Genomic DNA, 22,039 nt, shown 5'->3' with positions numbered 1-22,039 from the left:
ATTAAAACCACAAATAACAGAGTGGAAAGAGTACTATTTAACAAGGAGAACAAGTCAGTCTTACAAACACAGTCTTATGGCACTGATAAACAATCTGCTGCCTACCTACATTATATTAAACATATAATGTAAAATATAGGCAGGGAGAATAGAAAATGCTTCAGCAGAAGAGCTGAAAGAAGAAATCTCATCACAGGTCAGCAGCATTCACTCACCATCATATAGTAAGTGCAGAGATATAACGATCCTGATGAGTAATAGTTTAAAGACAACATATTAATGGAAAATGGAGACAGAGCTCCACTGGAAAAAAAACGAACTCTCTTGACGAGAACATTTTATTTACTAACTTGTTAAGATTTCATTTTAGAAAGATTCAACAAAAAGAATATCTTTGTACAGTTATTTTCAACAAACATAAAATTGCAGAAGTATACATACAAAAGAAAACATCAGAATTAGACAACAGTTTGTCCAGATACACCAACATGCTGCACTCATTAGCAATCTGCAGTGCTAACAGAAACCGCTTTAATATCACTGAATGGTTTTTATTCAGGTACAGAGCTGAGATCATACAGGAAAATATGTTGATACAAATATCTGCACGTCTGATCATGTAAACTGATTGATGAGTCTAGCTCCAGGTAAAAAGGCGAGATTATAACAACATGTCAATGTGGAACCAGGCTGTAAACAGAAATCAGCGTAAAGAATGCAGCAAATCATAGGAGGTTCTGGATGAAGAACATTTTTAACAACCAAAAAACCCAAGCTGCAGATCCGGTGATGCTGGAAACAGGCAGGCAGTGTCTCTTCAAATGCATGTCACCAATACAAAATATGTTTCATATACTATATTACTTCCATAAAAATAATCCAATATAATTTATAGCATTATTCTGTAACGACTGCCCAATCTTCTGCTCTGACAATGTTACGTATTTATTTACAAGAAAACAAAATTTCCAGTAAACTAATGTTAATGTGTTTCAATCCTCAACACAATCCCTTTTGTTTGTTTTTGTCATTCTAAGACTGACTACAGTCCTTTGTGTAATCACTGTGTTCTTTCAGAACACCTACAGCAAACAAACATAAGAGCCAATTTAAAAGTCAGATGTCAGAAAATACAAGGCAAACTTTCGATATTTGGATTAATTAATGTATTAATATTTTAAGTAATACAGTACTTAATGTTTTGACTTGGTTTCTTTGTTTTACATTTTGACCTGATTTACATTAGCTAGCTTTAGTTACTCCATCCCTTACATGCCCTGATTATTAATGAAACAATTACTGACATAACTGAATTCCACACAATTAAATAAAATGAAACACAAGCAGATACATCTAAAAAACAAGTGAAATGGGATGCCACTGGTCTTTAAATACTGATCAATACATAGGCTGGAATGCTTTTAGACTCTTTAATACCTGATATCGAGTAAGTAAGCGATAAAAACGCTCCTTCTGGACACAATAAATAGCTATCCTTCATTTTGTGCAGCAATACAGTACTTAAACTAAACCTACAGTAATTGCACAGTCACCACATGCAACAGGCTTGGAAAAAAATTCAAAACAGCCCCCTCCTCCCCTTCTGCCATCTTTTTTATCATCAGGCCCCTCAGTCCCTACTTCCATCTGTCTGTCTGCCTTTTGGACTTTCTGTGTCTACCAGCATAGCTAAAATGTTCTTCTTGATTTATGGTCAGAAGTCTGAGCCCTGGGAAACACCAGAGCATGTGGACAGAGCGAAGGGCAACTCTCCAGAGTTTGCAGTCCAAGGCAAAGTGGATAAACGATTGTTATTTAAGACGTTGGTCAAATACAGGTAGTTTGGTTAATCCAGTTAACAACACAAGCTGATCCATGAGAACATCGTCTTCTAAATAAGTAAGGTAAGCTTCCCGTCAGAAGACGTAGGAATATTGTCCAGGACAATCTCAACGCATATGTGGCCAGTTTGTGGCTCTCTGGCCGCAGGAGTCTGGTTTTAGTTGGTCCGTTGTGTCTTGTATCGTTTGTCTGAACCATCTTTCTTAACTTGTCTTGCAGACACCGGGGTTGGTCCTTGTTTTACTGGCAGCGTCAAACTGAGAGGAAGAGATGAGAATTAAACTCATCCACTCCTAATGTCCTCCACTTCTGGTGCGAATATACAGGGAGAGCACTTCAGATTCTCTGAAGCGCTCTCACAGTTCTCCATCTAAGGGTGGCAAACACAACTTGAAGAGCCTGCAAAAAGAATAAGGAGCTTTCAGATGACCATATATGGGTATTATGGGCTGATGATTGCATAACACGGAGTGTGCGGTGTTGGTGTACCTTGGAGCTGATGGTGGCATCTGGTCCATCACCTTCAGGTTTTTAGCAGACAGCTCCACTCTTGCCCCCTGATAGAACCAAAGAAATAACACCTGAAAAACCTCAGGGTTTATATTCCTATATCTTTGCACTGGATGAAAAATGTACCAAAAACAGTACAATTTATTCAATATTTAAATAATCCATCCATCCATTTTCTGGTCACTCTTCTCCCTAATGGGGTCGGGAGTTGCTGGTTCCTATCTCCAGCTGCGTTCTGCAAGGCAACAGTGCTACCAACTGCGCCACTGTGCAGCTCTATTTAAATAATATTAACCTAAAATATTACAACCTTAATATGCTCCATTAAAGTTCAGTGTAAGTTCTAGAAAAATAAATAGTACATTCCACTAAAGTTAATGTAAGAAAATTGAAACATTTTGGGAAAGTAGATTTTAAATTCCATGAAAGGACTTTGGAAGTTCTGAAAAAAAGTTTGGGAAAAAAGTCCAAAAAAAAAAAAAAAACTACTTAATGACTGGTGGACAGTGTAATACAGGGTAAGTTGTGGGAAAACAAGAACTGTGTTCAGAAAGCTTCTGAGAGGACCCTTGAAATGTTGGAGAGAGTAGCTCCTAAGTTCAGGAAAGTAACCAGTAAAGTAAAAACGTTTAATTCATTTTATCCCAGGAAAGTAGTCGACAAGTTCTAGAAAGTAACAACTGAATATGAGAGAAGGGCCTGGTTTGTTTGGGAGACATTATCAGTTCATTGTCAGTTTCAAAGGAAAGTTCCAGAAATATTCACTAATATAAGACATTAAAATATGTTATTTCTTTTATAGCAAGCACATTTATCTTGGTGAAAACTTATTTTTTAAGTTAGTTTTGTCTTATTTCAAGTGTACTAAAATATTTGAACTAGAAACTAGAAAAAAAGACTTGGCAAGATTTTAAGTTCTGCAGTGTGTTATCTAGGAAAGAAACAAGGTTGTATTCCTAATTATAATTAGAAATCTTATTGGAGGGGATGCATAATAACTCTTTAAATCCTGTCTGAGGTTCACCTGCTTCCTCATAATGTCCATGGTCTGCATGATGCAGCGTGGCAGGAGGCCATGGTTCCTGGCCAGGATCATTGCCTTCTCCAGGGTCACATTCAGGGTACATCTGAAAGCAACATGAGGTCAGACTTTAACCCCCGAAATCTGAGGATGGATTCAGACAGAGCAGCTGATGCTCAGAGATTCTCTACATATCACCGTCTGCAGGCTGTTGTCAAAATATTAGAACTATGCAGAATCAGAAACACAGCAGCAGCCTGACCTCTGCAAGCCAGTGCTACACATGGTGATGTGGCAGCCTCCCAGCCGATTACACAGTTCGGAGGACACACACAGCACGCTGACGCCCGACGGGTGGCCCTGCGCACTCGGACGTACATTGACGTACGACTGCATCAGTCGACAAAGGTCATCCAGGGTGTTTAGGGGTCTGAGCAGCTGTGAAAGAGAAACCAGAGTCAAAGAAACACAATAAAGTCTCATCTGGAAACCATCTTGGCAAATTATTTAACTACAACTCAATGTCGGAACTGCTTTGTTTAAAGATATTGTTCTGTGCAAAAGCTCTGACACACCCGTGCTTTACCCGTTACTACCTACGAGCCACTTCTTTGTTGATCAAACGTTCTTCAAGCTCTCTGGAGGTCAAACATTTCTCTTTGGTTGCTGTTTTTTCTTTTTCTTGTCAGTGACTTTTTGGTGAAGTGTCCTAACTGGACATTTACCAAAAAATTAAGTTCAAACAAAAATCCCAAATCCAACCATCCAAATCCAAGTACTGTTCTTTAGAACAAATTAATTTCTGATCTCCTGAGAATGAATTTTGCCATGCCAAATATCCTCCTGGACTGGTTTTGCTGTCAGGCTCCAGCTTCTGCCATGTTGTGTGTTCCAGCAGCTTTTTCTAAAGTTCTTGTCAGTGAAACGCTTTCTGTGACATTTTTAAGTGCACAGATGGAAATATATTTGACTCGATTTCTGGCCAACCGATAGGCCCATGTAGCGCTACTGTTGCAAACAATATTTAACCAGCCTTAAATAGTTATTGTGTCATCAATATTTCACCATACAATGCTTCTAATATTTTTTTTAGACAGGAATGAGGCAACTGCTTTATTCCTTCATTTAAAATCCCTGTGCTCATGAATATTACACACATTTTTATGAGGAGTTGGACCAAATTGTGTTTATTTCTTTTACATTTCTATAAGATTTGTTCTAGATTTGGTCCAGAACACAGACAGCTGGTTTGACTGGATTTAAACTGGTGTTCAGAGGATTGTCTGTAGCTGAACTGAGTTGTTTTTGAGGTGTTTTTCATTTTATCATGACTGTAACTGCTGCTTTAGATGTATTGAAATGATCCAAAAAGTCGTCAAAGTCTTGATCAAAAACTTTCCAAGATTTTCAGAAAGCCTGCGGAAAGATTAATTATGTAAAAGATTACAACATTGATTCGGTATTTAAAAGTAAAAGTAAACTAAAAATGTATCTGATTTTTACTAGATTAACAAGATGAAAACAACAATATCACCAATATCACACAAAAAAGAACAAAAAGGCAGCAGAGCCAATCAAAGCTAATAAAAAACAAAAATCAGAAATCATTGTAACAAAAACCCATATTTACAGATTTCCATACACACTGCGGTGCAGTAACTGACTTGTAAGATGGAGCATCCAAATAAATATGTGGATTGTCAACAAAAATCATCATATTTCACAAACAGAGGTTTATTCCTGAGTTTTTTTTTTAAAGAATACAAATAAAAACATGTAAATACAAAATGCTCTAGATTAAATTAAGACTATCCTCTACAGATTTGATTTCAGCTACAGTCAGTGTAGAACACTAGAGGTCAAGTTGGAATTAAATCGGAGCAGGATGCTGATGCGTTCAGGTTAGTCAGAGTTAATTAGGAGGTCTTTATAAGCTATGGGGACAGGAAGACAAATTGTGCCTCTTACTTTTGAAATGTTCGGCTGAAGGTCTCTAACTTCAAGGCCCAGTATCTGTGCTTGCATTTATATTCAGTCACAACATGATATAAAAGTTGACTGTGATAACAGATTGCAGAGGATTGTACTGTACAGCAGTGAATGTGTAGATTTACCTGGTCTATTTTCATCGCAGTGGAGTTGGAGTCAGTCGGGAGGTTGGACTTCTCCAGATAAAAAGCCCTGTAGAAACACACACAGTGGAGATAGAAGCAGTTAGAAAATGACTCTTGTTTCTGATGCTACATTATGGGTCAGGTTCTGGGAATTCATGTAATGTTTTATTCAGAGTTTAAGGAAAACATCATATCATATCATTTCACTAGAGGTTTTGGCACCTCTAGTGAAGATGATTATAATCCTTAAAAGAAATTTATACTTTAGCTGCATTCTAATCTTACAAAAAATTGCTTTAATTTAGAAGAAACATGTTGGCAAAATTAAAAGATTAGGTAAGACTTTATTTGAAGGGGTATGCATAAGACTGACATGACACTGTCATAAATATTACATAACACCTGTTATAAACATGAAGGAGTCTTTATGAATGCTTATGATTGTTGACATGAAGTGTAATTTGGAAAATAATGACACATTTAATGCAAAGTTGCCCTAAAAGTTGCATAAAAAGTTCATTAAAAGAGCCAACTTTGCATTATTTGGTAAATAATGACACTTTAGGCCTTATTGAAGTTATTTGAAAAAGTAAAGAAATATGCTGCGTTTAATTTGTGTTTGTGAAATAAGAGCATGAGAACGCTATCACAGTGAGCTCCATCAAAGTGAGCTCCATCAGAGTGATCTGAGCTGAGTGTACCTGAGTCTGCGGTAGTAGGCCTTGACCTTCTCTAGGGACACAGCATTGATGCGCTGCTGGAACTCCTCCATGTCCACAATGTCCTGTGAGGAAGTGCGGTCTGGACGCTCCAGCGCTGAGAAACAAAGCATCCGGGTTTTTAACAATGCTACTTCAGGGACACTGATAATTAAAAAAGCTACATAAAGACTAAAAATAAGCCATAATTTTCTGACTTTTTAAGCAGAAAAAAACAGAAATGGAAACATCTGCTGCTGTAACCCCAAGGTGCTCCATCAGTCTCCCTAACTTGCAGTGAAATCTGTTTTCCAGCAGATGGCGTTGCTTACCCACTGTAGTGTCCAGCTCAGAGACTATGGACTGTTTTGCACTTTGTAGCTCATGGAAGAATCAGAGCTGTTTGATTGGATTAGCGCTGCAGCTGGCACTTACACATGGAAAATGAACGGCTGTTTGGCAGACTGAATGTCTACTGATTGACTCTGATGGAGAACTAAAAGGAGAGCAGGAGAGTTGAGAGGTGGAAGCGTCCAATAAAGAGCTTCAATCTAAACCTTCAATCTAAACCCATAAAACAACTAAAGCCATCAGCAGATGAACGTGTGAGAGGAAAATGATTTAACGTGGAGCTGTAATGTATACGAATGGTTTCCATTTCAGATGGCTTCTTCATGAGAAGTTTGTTCTAGAGTTTTCTACCTTATAGTTACTACTAATATATGCATGTTTCTTCAGGTTGAAAGAGATGAAATATGCTTTGTTGGTTTTACTTGTAAATGTGTTTAAAAAAACTACAAATTCACGGATATGACATCAATATCTGCACGAGACCTGATATTGAAAACAATTATAGATCAGTATCAGTAACAATGCTGCAGATCTAGTCAGTCAAGTTCTATACTTTATGCTCAGAGTGATGACATGTTTATTATTTGCTTTACTTTATATTTAGAATTCTTAATTGCTTTTTCTATACCATTTGAAAGAAAGTTTGTTGTACTTTATTTTTACATGTTCGATCAATGTAGTCAATCTTTTGTTTATAGTCAGTTTCAGTTTTTGTATTTATTTTCCATTGGCTGTTATTCTGCTAACTGCACTGAACAAATTCAACTTGTTTTCCATGTTAGCTTGTAAAGTATTGATGTATTTAAATGTGCTGTACTGGTGCAGAGTAATAAAATATATTAGTAATTCAGTACATTTATGTCTGTGTTTAAAAAAAAAACATTTTAAGTAATTTTAGCTGAATTTCTGTACTGGATCGATATCGGCCGATACTAAACCTCAGATATCTGCATTAGAAGTGAAAAAAGTGGATTGGTGCGTCTCTAATCATAAATACATCTTTTGTTGCACAAACTGCTTTTATTCAATCTTTTAAAATTTGGGTTTATCTGGAGAAATGTAGGTGGGGAAAAACACAAACCCACATGTTTATTTAGCGAAGGTTTGGGAACGAAACTGACAAAGGATCAAGGCTGATTTTGTGTATTTTTATTTCTGGTCATTCACTTTAGAAGCTGTACAACCTCAAAGGGAGAAAGAGAAATAACAGTTTTCCACAGTTTTTTTTTTATCTTAAATTTGTTTAACTTATTTTCTCTTGATGTTTTTCTATGTTGTAGTTCGCCAGCTGTGAGCTTGGGGATTTTTATGTTTACTATGAGTTATGATGTCAGAGGAAACTGGATGATGTTACTAGCTAGAAGTCACAGAAATTTAAAAAGGTAAAGTACCAATGAAAAATAAAAAAAATAAAAACAAGTCTGTTATGTTTATTTTAAAATAAATTTTTGAGAGTGCAAAACAGAATTTTCTCCTCAATTGAGTCAATGTAATAAAATTAAAACTGTTTTTTTTTTTTTTTTACATTTTTCAGTATGAAATTTATGCCAGTGTAATAAAATGTTACATTTATTATAAAGTGGGAAAATCAGATTTAGAATGGAAATGTTCCTGCTGCTCTTTGACAGCGATGTGTCAGTCCAAATCTAAGAAATGTCCCTTTAATCTGCCCACCCAGCCCACCTTACCTCTGGAGAACAAGACAGTGTGGAGCTTTAGGCTGCCTCCATTCTGCAGCCGACTTGGCAGCTCGCTGAAATGACAACTGTCCAGGAGCATGGTGACCCTCAGGGCCTGGCGGCTGCCCTCCACCTGGTAACACACAGGTGTGTCTGCAACATGTGGGGGAAGGTAATGAGACACCATAGTTACAGGTCATGATATTCTCAAGGTTTTAATTCCCAAATGAAACAATGGATGAAACAAAGATGTGAACATCTTTCATGTAAACATTGCTGTGGAGAATCTGTTTTCTGAACATCGCAACAGCTGCACTTCCATAAAATTCATCATAAAATTGTACAATTTGACATTTCAAAAGTAAAATTCTTTGATGAAAACAGGCCAATTATGAAAAAAAAAAAAAAGATAAACGTTTTGACGCTAGGAGGCGATGTATGTGTTTTTTTGGCCTTTTTGAAATTGATTTTCACAAAACTGCGATGGATTCATGTGAGTCACATGATCAACAACTGTTTGTTACTACTGGCCTTATTCACATGATTTTAATTGTGTTTCTTATATATTGTGAAATTATGTTTCTTCAACATTAGCAGAACATCAACATTGTGATGGAAATGAAGCTACTAAAATCTGTAGACTTGTGCTGATCCTCTAACATGTTAACATGAGAGACTCTGTGACCTCTGTGACAATTAAAAGGTGACCTTTACTGAGTCAGAACCAGAAACCCAGCAGGTTAAATTGGAATCACTGTTGCAGGCTGAACACAGTACCTCATATTATCTGTGGCTGACATGTCAGTAGCAATGTCTCCTAGCTTTCTATTGGAGCTATTAAGAAAAAAATCAATACAGCACAGAAAACCATCTACCTGCAGTGCAGCAGTCAAGAAACTTCTTCAGAAACACATTTTTATGTCATGGATAACTGCATTTCTGATGCATATATTTATGCCTGTGATGTTTAGGATTCGATACCAGAACAGTTTCAGTTTCTCACTACAGCTCTGAGTACAGAGAGCAAATTTATGCTTAATCTGCAACTTTGCCGGCTAAAATGGGAAGTGCCTGAAGCTCTTTTCCTTTTCCACTGCAATCTTCGCTGACCACGCCTAGGCCGTTCAAAAGAGGAGTGATGTAAGGTGAGTCGTCTGTTGTTGGTTTCCAGTAAGCCGGAAATTAACAGCAAAAAATGTTATTCATTTTTTAATTAAAAAGCAAAACTCAGTCTTTTAATAGCTGATTCACAGCTTTACTCAGGTGGTTCGTAAACATCAGAAGAATAGTTACTTTAAACAACCAGGAAGAAGAACTGTGCAGGGAAATAAATGCTTTCACTTTAAACTGTTTAGCAACACACAAATTACTACTTCACCTTAATGCTGCAAAATGAATATTTCTTCAAAAAGGCATGTAAGGCCTTTGGATGCTGGAGGCGTTTATGAGTAGTTAAAGTGACCTTTTCAAATAAATATGTAAGAAAGTGTAAATATTGCATTGTGTCTTGGAGCATCCTGTCAGGATGCATGAGTTTGGATTCTTTATTCAGTGAAAACTGGAGATCAATACCTCTGATCCAATCTAAAAGCACATCTTTATCTAAAGTAAGGATGAGCGATGTGGACTTCGAGTTTTATCATGATATTCTCAAGTACCACTATGACAGCAATAAAGATTATGGAAAAAAACATTGATTATGAAAAGAATTTTTTCATAATAAATGCCCATCTCTAACCTAAAGCTGGTCAAACTGGACAGCTGCTTGTTCCAGGTAAATTTTGCTTCAAAAAGCCGTTTTCTGTCAATCAAGTCTCTTACTTGCGATCAGACACTCGTCTTCCAGCGGTCTGAAGTACACACTGACTTTGTCCAAGTCCAGCAGCGCCGCCTTGGTGTCCTCCAGCATGGTGCGCTCTGCTTTCTGCCACAGGAAAGACAGAATGAAAGCTCTGAAGTCCATCAGCACTTGTCAAAACCTGACCCATCCAGAACATCTGAATCAAAAAGCAAACTGAAGGCCTTTCAAAAGTAATTTGAGAATTTGTATCATTTTAATTTCTCTTTTCAAAAATGCACCACTTTCTGTTAATCTATAAAAATTCACTGGGTTTGTGCAGGGCCACATTTAGAAGAATAGGACCGTTCTAACATCTGGCCCAGAGTTGGTGGTTTCTGGAACAAAAATATGAATGTCTGGACTCACTAGGTATGGAGAAAGTGCGGACTGGAAGTGCAGTAGAACGCCAATGACAGATATCTGCTCCAGCCACTTGCGGCTGGTCTCCTTGCTGTCCTCCTGGTACTCTCCAGCGTTGTTGAAGCGGGAGCGTAACGCCATCAGCAGCTGCTCTGCCAGTGTGCAGAGGGCTCCGGCCGCCGCCTGGCAGAAGATCACATCCCGGCGCAGCTGCAGAGATGTGTCTGGACATGGAAGCAACAATAAGGTGAAGCTGGACTGTAACTTTTAATGCCACATGGCATGTGTGCTCTAATTTTCCTGATCTATAGAAATGTGGTTCTGAACATGTTTTTGCTCTGACCCGTGCATTTGAGCAGTGCCAGGAGAAGCTGGTTCTTCCCATCTGTGGGAGCATAATGAAAGCGAGATGAAGCAGCTGAGTCTGAAGGAAGATGAGAGCAGCAGCTCGTCTTCTGCTCACCATCCACGAATCTCTGCAGGCTCTCCACCAGGTTCTTGATGGAGTGGGGCATGTTCCAGGGATCCTCCTGGATGTTCTTGTGGATGACATAGCGACTGCGGACGGTCCAGTCTTCAGTCTGGCAGAACTCTGTTCAAAGGAAAAAATGCATTAAAGGAAGAAGCAGCATGAGATTTTCTCTGTTACAAGGTGGATACGTACCTGGCTGACTGTGGTCTGAATAAAAGTGCTTGATCTCCTCACAGGCCTTTGTCATCACAGATCCTTTGAGGAGACAGTTGATTGATTCAACCTGCAAAAAGTTCAGTAGAATCAGAAGTTACACCAACTACTCGACCAGTAAACTAGTCAATTTTTTACTGTGCAATAATTTTTTATGGGGCCAGTCGCAATCATGTGACAAAACAGATTTTCCCAAGAAAATGAAAGAAAGTAAACAAGATGAGTTCATCAAACAGCTCAAATTGTATAAAAATTTTAATAATTTCCCAAAATTTCAGCAAGGTCTACTGGAATAAGGACGCTGCGTGGTGTAGTGGTTAGCACGGTGCCCTGCAAAAAAGACTGTCGACCGCTGTAGTCTGGTGAGTGAGTCCTGTCCTCGGTTCGCTGGGCCCATGCCTGCTGTCTTCTCCCTGCTCCCTTCCTATCAGATTGCTGTCAAATAAAGGCAACTAGTCCCGAAAATATTCTTTAAAAAAAGACTGCCAGAGAAATGTGAGACAATACAGCATAATCCGGGCTATTTTATTCATCCAACTGATCAGCGTCATCATGCTTATTGACTCTTCTAACCTGGCAGCTTTATGCTCTTACATAAGCTTTATTCTGAGGATCTGATAGAGGCGATCTCTGCCGTCGTCTGCATGTTGGTTCATCAAGTTAGAGAGCCGCTGCCGAGTCAGCGGAGGAGAAGCAGGTGGCAGCGCTTAATTCAACTGTAACCAAACAGGATCCGTTCATAATAAGTTTGGTTTGTGATGTTCCAAAAGTACCATTGTGGTCAGTGTAATAATTTATGACTGTATGTGCAGCTATCCAGAGATGATCAGTATTAGCCAGTGTTTGGAAAAAAAAAACCCGTCAGACCCAACATTGTGCACCTTTTCGGATTTTTCTCCGCTGCTCGTGAAGAAGTCCGAGATAATGTTCTGTTTATGTAAATGGGTTGGTTTGATTCCAAAAGACCAACTGAAAAGATGTAAAACCACTAAAAATTGAATTCATTTTAGATTGTCACATGTTAAGTGGATATTGTTTTGAATATCAATGTAAATCTATGAAATGTAATGCACAGACTGGAACTCACCTGGTTGAACAGGTGCTCCAGGCAGCCATGTAGCTTGTCTTGCTTGTCAGAGGGAATCCTCATGTCACAGGGCAACTCGTCTCCTTTTGGACCCGACAAAATGTCAAAGAAAAGGTTCAGGACAAGAACAAAGAAACAAAGGCGAAGCATTTTTTATGTTCCATTCTTCAATGAAAGCACACATTTAGAACGAAGAATCGAGGCAACAAATAAAAAAGTTTCTGATGAATCTGATCTCATCACTCCCTTAGCATCTAAAGTTTGAATAAACAGAAAACAAGAAACAAATCTAAGGAATTTTCTTCTCCAGAATGTGAAAGTCATTTGTTTTGTTCTGTCATCCAATTAACATCATGATAAAAAATTACTTAACCAGAAATCCAAACACAACAGAATATTTGTGACTGATTCGATCTTGTCCGTTACCTGATCCCATCTCATCACTCCCAAGGTAAGAACTGTTGCTTCGCACACTGGTGTAGGACAGAACTGAGTCCCGGTTGCTGTTGCATTCACTGCAAATATGCAAAAAAGCAGAAGATGACAGAGTAAATGTGTGTTATAAAGCAGCTTAAATCTATGATTTAAAAGCGCTTCATAATTATGCGTCCCGCTGACTGTATCTGACAGTTTTTTATTTACAGAGGGTGAGACCAAGCATAATTAAATGATAAAACAATTCTTAGATTCACAAATAGAAGCACCCATAAAGGTTTTACTTAGAATACATTCTTGCTTTTACAGTTTACATAAACTGGTTTTGTTAAAACGACCTCATACAGGTTTCAGCAAGTCAAATTTAAGACTTTTTAAGAGCTTTAAATGCCAGGTTGAATGAAATTTAAGACTGAAAAAAAACATGTAAATATAGGGGATAACTAGGGGATCCTGTTGGAAACTGTTTATCTGTTGGCAACAGAAGTGGGCCAGTGGTAAAAAGCAACCAGCTGGTGATACGTTCGCACCATTATAGACGAAAAAAAAAGCTAACTAGCTAGCTAAGGTATATTAGCAGCTAGTTTCAGACCAACTGGAGTCACAGAATGTCCTACAAGAAAAAAAACTATAAGACTGAACAGTCCTTCGATTAGCACATCTAAGAGCAATTTTTATTTGTTTTAAATAAAACAAATAAAGTTTAGATGCATGAACACAAGACTTTGCTTTGCTCACACAATTCTTACCTTCCCAAGAAAGTTCTGTAAAGAAGGCATTTATGGTTGTACATTACATAATTCAACATTCAAATTATGCACAGAGTTAAGCGAATGCTCCTGAAATCCCCTTAGAGGAGCTATGAGTGATTCACAGCCTGTGCTACCAGGACAAAAGCCGACCAGCAATTATGAGGTCCAAAAATGACAACTGTGGCTTTATCTTCCTCTGGCATCAGGCGGAGCTGGATGAAAAAAGAAAACGGGTGTGCTGGGTCAGGAATTCACCTGCCTTGTTATTCTGAGGTTAATGTGTGTCTGTGAGTGTGTATTTGTGCTGGTTGCCTAGTGGAACCACAGAGGCAATAAAACTCAGGGGAGAGTTAATATAAGTTGGTTGAGTCCCCCATCTGGATATGTGGATGTACACTTGGAGTATATTGGGGTGGCACACACACGCACTTCCTGTGTGTGACAGTCTGAAACACACACAAAGCTATTTTCCTAATTTAGCCTCAGAAAGCTGCTGCCAACCATGTGAGTGCTGCTGAGATAATTACAGTTTCTCATCACAGGTTTGCCTGGAAAGTAAACCCAAAACAAACAGAACTGCTCAGATAGACTATACAGAGATTAATTTATCTGTAGATCCAAAGCTGTTAGGAGAATACAACACAAAGTGAGCAACAGCTTCACTTTGACATTACTCCTCTGTTTATCTTACAGACTGGATCTGTCGCATCATGTGTTTTCTTCCCAGCCAAAATGCTCATAAAATGCCACAAAGTCAGATACAGTCAGCGGGACGCGTAATTATGAAGCGCTCTTAAATTATACTTCCAAGGCTGACGCATCATCAATAAATGCATTTCAGCAATGTGAAGAAGGATATGCAGTAAATTCTATCTGAATTACATCATTTAAAGTATTTAAGGAGAATTAATCACCTCAGACACTCTGAACTTTAATCTGTCATAACTGGATGCAGAGTTTAGAATAAAAACACTTGCTCCTGCTCACATGAACCGGGGTTTCTCAACTCTTCTGTGTCAGCGATGCACATCACCATCACACCACTTTTATGACTGCAGAAAGGCCATCACAAAAGGCTGTGGCTAGTAGCTCTGAGTTACATCTTTTATTTGTCTTTTTAATATAGATTCTGTAGAAATCTTCTCATAAATTTGGGCTGTCACAATAAATTCTTTCTGTACGATAAATTTCCCCAGATGTAAGTGTAATAAACATTAATATTGTTGCTTTATGACCACTTTCAAGTCATATAATGATGGGATAAAAACGCAAGATCACACTGTCAAATACCAATAAACTTTAATATATAATAAACATTTAACACTGAATCTGGAAGATGTTTTAAATACCTAAAATAAATTACAAAAACTATTAATTATGAAGTCTGTGTAAACAAAATTGTCCTTCAAAAAATGTCTAGTTGAGACAAAAGGAGCAGACTGAAAATTTTCATCATTCAGTTTTTGGTAGAAAGAGAGAAATGAGAAAATAGTTTTATTCTGTGATCAATTGATTTATTGTTAATTACGACAGTCCTAATATACATGTCACTTTCTTTGCCCATCCCATTGTAAAAAAGTGTGTATAATTAAATGTCTGCCACAAAGTCCTACTACTGGAAGCAGTGATTTTGGAAAGGGAAAGCAGCATCAAACCTGAAAGTGTCTAGTTTGCATTTGAGTATTTTGTGGTCTGCCACTAATTGCTTCTTCTGAGCACACAGCTCTTTTACTGCTACCTTTCTGTCCTTACACACCTTCTGTGTGCGTGTTTGTGTGCGTGAGCTTGTGCATATTACACTCCCCATTGCAGCAACATTTTCCTTTGCATATTATTACGATGACGTGGCTGTGTTTCACGTAGCGGACCTGGCTCTAATGACAGAGCTGGTGAGGGGGCCGCACCCTAAACAGTTTGGCTGTATTACACAGCGGCCACCACACCAACAACCAATAACTGCATCTTAGTGGGTGGTGTAAAAGGTGGGGCTCGGTGGAGCTCGGCCCAGTGCATTACGCAGGCACACATAGTGCTGAATTAACTCACAACAAGCAAAATGACATAAGCAGCCCTGACCAAATCATTTTGAAGTCATTTTTAGCTTCCAGTCAGAATGCCAACATCTGGGACTAATTGTAGCCTGCAAGAAGGGGAAATGAGAAGCATTAAAACTCAGAAAAAACTGAATCTGAATGTTGTTTATATTTTATGGATGTAGTAGCGCCAGAAAAAAAAAGAGGTGTTAACAATATAAACTCCATTTTTCATCAACAGGTTATTATTTCTAGGATTTAAGGTGACCTAGTTGAAACATTGGTGAGTTTTAGGTAGAAAGAGAGGAAGCTCACCTGTAGGAGTCCCTGTAGCTCATGGTGTCATGCCCAGAGTCCTCCTGGTCCTCCTCGTTCACCTTGAAGCAAACCTTTTTAATGCCACCTGGCTCTGCTTTGTCCTGATCACAGCTGTCTTCACAGGGAGCCAAAGGCTGACCCGACTCGTCAGCAGTGTGCTCCTCGCCTTCCCCATCCAGGTGGGTGGGTTCAGTGATTGATGACAGGAGGCTGAGGAACCAAAAACAATGAGAAACGTTTTATTTTTTGGAACATGATTACCATTTAGCCTAAGGTATTCTTAGTACCAAACCAGAGCAATGTGCTGATATTTATGTTCAAATAAACACTCCAAAGTGAAACAGACACATCTATTCATTCTCGCTTTCACACCCCTTCCTCGGCATAAACACACAATGTGCGTCTCTTTCTCTAGATGTTATCCTGGACTCACTCCCTGTTCCTGTTCTGAGTCTGCTCCATAAATGATTTGGGGCTGAAGAATGACCCTTCTGTAAACCGAGGCCTTAAACAAGGCAAAGGGCAGACAGAAACACAGGCCGCCCGCCAAACGGCTCTGAGAGGGCGTGGCCTGGGATAACAGCATGGGTTAGTTTCTTTACAGACAGATGGTAAACTGTGACCCAGCAGGTGATGTTAATGGTAATGATGATGATGATGATGAAACACAGCTCACAACTAGAACAGAGGAATGGAAATATTTGAAAGGAGCAAGAAAGGAAAGGAAAGGGAAGAAAATGAAAAGAAAGGAAAGAAGAAAAGGAAATAACATAGGTCATGAGAGTGCGAGGCTAGAAGGGCACAGTGAGGTAGGATGACACAAAAAAGAAAGACAGGGGGAGAAAGGAAAGACAGAGATCAGGAAACAAATAAACACAACATAGAGAAGAAGAAAGTAAACAACCAAAAAAGAAAAAAAACAAGGAAAAGAAGGAAAGGAAAAAAGGCAGAAAGTATAAACACAAGCAGGCAAGAACTGAAAGAAGGACCCAACAAAGTGCACAAGGAATGCAGGAAGGAGTTGAGGAAGGACACAAGGAAAAGAGCAAGAACAAAACAAAGCACAAACAATGGGAGAGATGATAAAGTCTGGAAAATTGCAATATTTTTCCTCTCTTATTTGCTTTCCTTGTATTTTTACAATCCTAGGAATGCTGCTGGATGAAAGCATCTGACCAAAACAATGCTGAAGAAATATTTCAGGTCTTATACTTACACGTCTATTTGAGCAACATATTGCTTCATCTCCCTTACTGCAACGTCCAGGCGGCTGTACAGGTGAATGTAGGCGTCCTGCGTCTCTGTGTCTTCCTGTTTGAGCAGGAAGCTCAGCCCACCTTCTCCCTGGATGCCCTCACCTCCGTCTGGGGTCTCCTCCGGGCTGCCATCGGTGTCACCCCCCTGCAGACCGGAGCAGCTCCAAGAAGGAGCGCCCATGCTGGTCACACAGTGCTGGGTGTGCGACATGGGGTTGAGCTGAGCTGAAGGACAGTGAGAAGACGGTTACAAATGGACAACGCTGTGCATGAAGCGGCTGTTGGAATGAAGAGCAGCTTCCATCTCTTGCTGTTATATGGAAACCAGATGTTGGAAACGTATGAAGTGACACCATTGTCTGGTCTCCCTTTCCTCTTAATGGAAAACAACTTATAAAGCACAACTGTTATTGGGGGGAAAAAAGCAGGATGCAAAACTCTTTACTTGTGCTAAATGTCAAACTAAGCAGCGAGCTGAAAAATGTAAGAACTGCAGACAGAGTGAATTTGTGTAACAAATCTTAGAGGGTTTGAACAATGTGTGGTTAGTTTGTTTAAAATGTTGAAGAAATTGATGTTTTCCTCCTGCAAATACATTAATTTACTTAGAATTTTTTATTTCCTGAAAGAACAACAGACTTCTTGGTCCTTGAACTTTTTTTTGGATGTTGTTGCATTATAAACACAAACCTCAATGACCTAAACAAAGGAGTGCATAACTGCAAAGAAAATGTATCATATTTTCTTTAACCAAAATCTGGAGAATATTTTTATCTATACTCCATCAATATTTAGGTTTAATAATAGCATTAAATCTTTTGGTATATGTCTTCACACAAAAAGTATTCACCCATTGTTCTTGGAAAAATTGTGAAAGCTCAGGTCATTGTCACAATAAAATTATGCTAAGAATCTAACAGATTCTTAGTTAGAGTTAGTTGATTTAATTTGCTGACATTCTTTGTGATCAGGAAAAATATTGTTGTTTTGAGACCATTGTTCAGTAATATAATGATAATGGTATAATAATGCAAATGCACTACTTCAGAAATCAATAAACCTTAATTTCTAATTAACATTTAGCACGGTAACTGGAAGACATTTTAAATATCCAAAATAAATAAACAATGCAACAAATAAAAATGAATTATGGAGTCTTTGTAGACAAAACTGTCCTTGAAAAAAAAAAGTCCTTGAAAACCGCCATGTTTGGTTAGGCTTGTATTCATAGTAAACCATTTCCACTAGTGGATGATGGTTTGATGAATGTCAAAGATCAAGAATATAGTTTCATAACTTAAACCTGTGTAAAGTTTCTTAATGTTCTCTGACCATTGGAGAACAGCTACATGTATACTGAGATGAAATTAGACACGGTTGGATTATTAACTTATTGGCTGAGCTCTGAACACAATTGGTTACTCTGGGGTTTATTTCACGGCATCACTGGAATTAAAACTCCAACAAAATAGATTAAAGTTTGAGGTTTTAATGTGAAAAAACACGGAAATACTTAAAAAAAAAAACACTGCAAAACTAAGGACCATTGTTCTACATCAGAAACGATGCAGAACAATGTGATGATGATGACTGCTGGGCAGATATGTGCTTCGCAGCTGGGGCTTGAAAGAGAAATGAAGACAAGCCGTGCTCTAAAAAGCTGTCTAGAAAGCTGTGTTGCATTTTCATCGTTGCTGAGAACAGACATAGCTCAACAGTTCAAGTTAAAAACTCCTGATTAATACCAAGTTTTGTCATGACAAAGCTGATCAGTGCAGCTAGCTGAAGACAGATACTTTGCTTCCACACATGCAGAATTTCTAAGATCCTTGCTATTTTTATGGTTAGGTACCAAGTTTTGTCCGTCATTTTTACATTTCCAGCAATGAGAGAACTTCAAACTTCTTTGCAATGTTTATACTCTGGGAGTAGTAGAAGGCAAATGGAGATCTAATAGCAAACCACTCATCTAATTTGGAATGAGAATTTTTCTTGTGGTCATACTGTCACAGTGAGAAGCTGTAGTTGGTGTCCGTTTCTCCATTCCTCAGGAATTAAAGAACACAGATTGTAATAGGTAAAAATGAACACCAACCCTGGAGTTGAACTCCATTGTCAGAGATCATTGACACTGTGGTTGTGCTACAGTTAAAAATCGTCCTTTTATTTAATGTATGTCAGGGTTTCTGCCGGTTTCATCAACTCAAACTGAAGTCTTTTTAATACTAAAAGAATGAAATTCTGGACAGAAATGCACAAAAGAAAATCAATTAGATAGAAAAAGATACGCATAAAACTATTCAGGAAGAAATATGAAATTAACTATAGATCTGGTCACATTCATGCTTTAGTTAAAAGACATTAATTAACGTTCAAAAATGAAGATGAACACCATTAGGCAGCCAAATCATGGTAGACTTGCCCTTACCCAAGATAGATGCAGACAAAAGTAGCTAGCTGTTGTTTTGAAAAACTAGTGTGGTTATACTAAGGTTAAAGCCTGTCAGATTAATGAGCTATATCTCTTTTTCAACTAGTTAGAGATATAGCTATGTAGCTAGCAATTACCAGCTATATTAGCAGAAAACCACAAGTATCCCCAACTGCCTCATGTAAGAACAGTTGTCTGCATGTGACTCCAATAGAAAAGTCCCATAAAAAAGAAAAAGATACATAGAAAATACAAATACAAAATACACCAAAATCTAAGACCAGAGATTGACCTATTTAAAGTCAACTTACATTTTTTTATACATTTAAGATAATTCAAGGGCTTTTTTATCCACATAAAAAAAGTAAGTATATTTCAGGCTTCTGAAGTCTGCATGTGTGTGTCAGAAGTACCTTGGTCTGGGTCCATGCCATAAAGGGAGTTTTTGCGACCAAAGCGGATGCTGAAAGTCCTGCCTGCAGATGTGATGCTTTTTGGGTATGACACCTGCATCAGGTTGACATGGCAGTTTGTGGGAACAAAGTCCATGCAGCCCAGCGGGTGAGGGCGAACACCAGCCTGCCTGAAGGACGGCCACACCTTGTTCCTCAGCTCCTTAGCAAACTGTGGCAAACAATGAGAAAAAACATGAAAAGAGTAGCTTGAGTTGAATCAATCTACTTGAGACAAAAACACAAAACTGAAGACTTGTAAATTATGCAAGTGAAAGTAGATTAATTGGGTGAAGCATTAATTGATCCAAAGGCAACATTTATGTCACTGTAAGAGCCATTGTGTTATCCCTGGTCTTAAAAGACTAAGATACATGTGTTGTTAGACATCCTGTGTGTACTTGAAGTGTATTTAGAAGAAGCAAACATAACATAGTGGATTTTATCTATATTTTTGAAAGGTTTAGGGATGTTTCAGGTTTTAAATACGTCTTTCCAATCTAACAAAAGCATGACTCAGTACCTCCAGATAGCTGCTGATACGACGTTTCACGCTCTCCAGCTTGGTGTCACAGATTTGTCTGAACTCGTACTGTGGCATGGTAACGACTCGGTCGTTCTGGGAGATGAGCTGGCTGCAATTGTGTAGGAAGAGGCTGTCATCACCAGAAAACGCCTCAAGGATCTGTGGAGATAAAATCCACAGGACACGGAAGGGTAACAAATGAAAGTTTAGAGTATTTGATGCCATCAGTTCGAATCTGATCCAAACCAAATTTTTCACTAGTAAATAGAACAGAAACTGCATGCTGATAGATGGAGAAAAAATAGGCCTGAAATAATCTTCTGTTCTGTTAGCTACCTTAGCAGTCAGGCCAAAGCAGCCTTTGGGCTCCACCACCTTCTCCAGGACGTGGCTCTTGATTCCAGCGGTGCTCACGTATTCGTAAACCACTCCGTGCTCCAAGTAGACGTTATCCACTGTCAGGCTTACCAGGGGCAGATCAGTGGACAGGGAAAGTCTGCAGACCCTGTTGTCTGAAGATTGATGTTACACTGGTTAACTTTGCACATTCAAAGACATCCCATTTATTTAAAAATTATCTAACATAAAAAAATATAATTATACTTGAATATCTAAGATCCAAAATTATTGTAATTCAGTATTCCTCTGATTCTAGACAAACACATCTTTGAGTCCCTTACAGAGTAACACTATGCTTTGGCTAGGCATTAAGATCCAAAACTGATCTAAAATAATAAAACACCTTTTAACTAGGAAAAAACTAAAACTTTAACACATTAAAGTTTTATTAAATCAAATGATTTAATAGATTTTAATGTGTTAAATTAATTGCTTTTTAATTTTTTAAACATACAAAACTTCTGAGTGGAGCCTTTTTATTTGCATGTTTCCGGTACTATGTCCATAAATCTGACACACAGGTCATATCCACAAACAACAGTGATGGATGACAAAGCTGCTTCTCTCGGCTCCCTGAGAATTCGTTTATACTTCCAAGAAACGATCTGATGGAAAAGTTCATTGCTGTGTTCAAGTTGAGCAAAAAGGAGTTAGCATATTAGCAAAGTTATTCAAGGCTAAAACGGCATCTCTCTATGCTAAACATGAAGCTGGAGAACGCTGAAGTATGAATGGGTCTTATAGCACTTTGCACCAAACTGACAGTTGAATATGCTAAATAACATATTAAAAACAATAAATATCTATTGAGCTCCTATCTCTCTTTCTTCCATAATAAATCAGCAAAAGGGGTTTTTGAATTGAGAATGTTGCTTATTTTATCAATAGTATTTGATTAAAATGCAATTATTTAATTAAAAATTTAACTCCATTAAAAATTTTAATCAAGTCCCACCCCTAGACAACAGATTTGCGTATATGATCAACATTGCAGACGGTGTTTATAATTAAACAAAGCTAGCTGCATGCTTTAGGATAAATCTGTAATAAAGGTAGAAGTGTTTCACCTGTTCCATTAGTGGTGGTACCTTCCTCATTGTTGGAGCTGTTCTCCACTGGGTAAGGCCTGAATGGACTCTCCTCCTTCTCACCAGCACTGCTTGGTCTCTGGAGCTCCTCCACGTCCTCAAAGGCACGATATACCCACTGACACTAGAATGAAAAATAGATTTTAAAAGATTAAAGCTGTC

General features: G+C 38.3%; 1 protein-coding gene across 4 annotated transcripts in view; it reads right to left on the bottom strand.

Moving 5' to 3' along the window:
- Nucleotides 1-324: 324 nt before the first annotated feature.
- prex1 (phosphatidylinositol-3,4,5-trisphosphate-dependent Rac exchange factor 1) overlaps nucleotides 325-22,039 on the bottom strand; it is a 99,593-nt gene continuing 77,878 nt past the window's right edge. For 2 of the 4 annotated variants that reach the window (XM_055048693.1, XM_055048692.1), the window contains exons 21-41: nucleotides 21,857-22,001; nucleotides 20,727-20,902; nucleotides 20,388-20,549; nucleotides 19,826-20,036; nucleotides 16,942-17,206; nucleotides 15,723-15,935; nucleotides 12,614-12,702; nucleotides 12,188-12,270; nucleotides 11,080-11,170; nucleotides 10,879-11,007; nucleotides 10,759-10,800; nucleotides 10,422-10,639; nucleotides 10,037-10,139; nucleotides 8,225-8,368; nucleotides 6,189-6,303; nucleotides 5,488-5,554; nucleotides 5,342-5,386; nucleotides 3,636-3,811; nucleotides 3,377-3,479; nucleotides 2,332-2,399; nucleotides 325-2,241 (exon numbers count right to left, since the gene is read on the bottom strand). In XM_055048693.1, coding sequence (XP_054904668.1) covers nucleotides 2,199-2,241; nucleotides 2,332-2,399; nucleotides 3,377-3,479; nucleotides 3,636-3,811; nucleotides 5,342-5,386; nucleotides 5,488-5,554; nucleotides 6,189-6,303; nucleotides 8,225-8,368; nucleotides 10,037-10,139; nucleotides 10,422-10,639; nucleotides 10,759-10,800; nucleotides 10,879-11,007; nucleotides 11,080-11,170; nucleotides 12,188-12,270; nucleotides 12,614-12,702; nucleotides 15,723-15,935; nucleotides 16,942-17,206; nucleotides 19,826-20,036; nucleotides 20,388-20,549; nucleotides 20,727-20,902; nucleotides 21,857-22,001 — 2,688 coding nt within the window. In that variant the 3' untranslated portion in view covers nucleotides 325-2,198. The remainder of the gene's footprint in view (nucleotides 2,242-2,331; nucleotides 2,400-3,376; nucleotides 3,480-3,635; nucleotides 3,812-5,341; nucleotides 5,387-5,487; nucleotides 5,555-6,188; nucleotides 6,304-8,224; nucleotides 8,369-10,036; nucleotides 10,140-10,421; nucleotides 10,640-10,758; nucleotides 10,801-10,878; nucleotides 11,008-11,079; nucleotides 11,171-12,187; nucleotides 12,271-12,613; nucleotides 12,703-15,722; nucleotides 15,936-16,941; nucleotides 17,207-19,825; nucleotides 20,037-20,387; nucleotides 20,550-20,726; nucleotides 20,903-21,856; nucleotides 22,002-22,039) is intronic. The other 2 variants (XM_055048695.1, XM_055048694.1) reach the window with 1 other exon arrangement.

The sequence above is a fragment of the Poeciliopsis prolifica genome, unplaced genomic scaffold, assembly GCF_027474105.1.
Source record: "Poeciliopsis prolifica strain line A6 unplaced genomic scaffold, Auburn_PproV2 SCAFFOLD027, whole genome shotgun sequence".
Classification (NCBI taxonomy): Eukaryota; Metazoa; Chordata; class Actinopteri; order Cyprinodontiformes; family Poeciliidae; genus Poeciliopsis; species Poeciliopsis prolifica.
The sequence above is the reverse complement of the archived record's forward strand: the minus strand, read 5'-3'. Positions and strand labels throughout refer to the sequence as shown.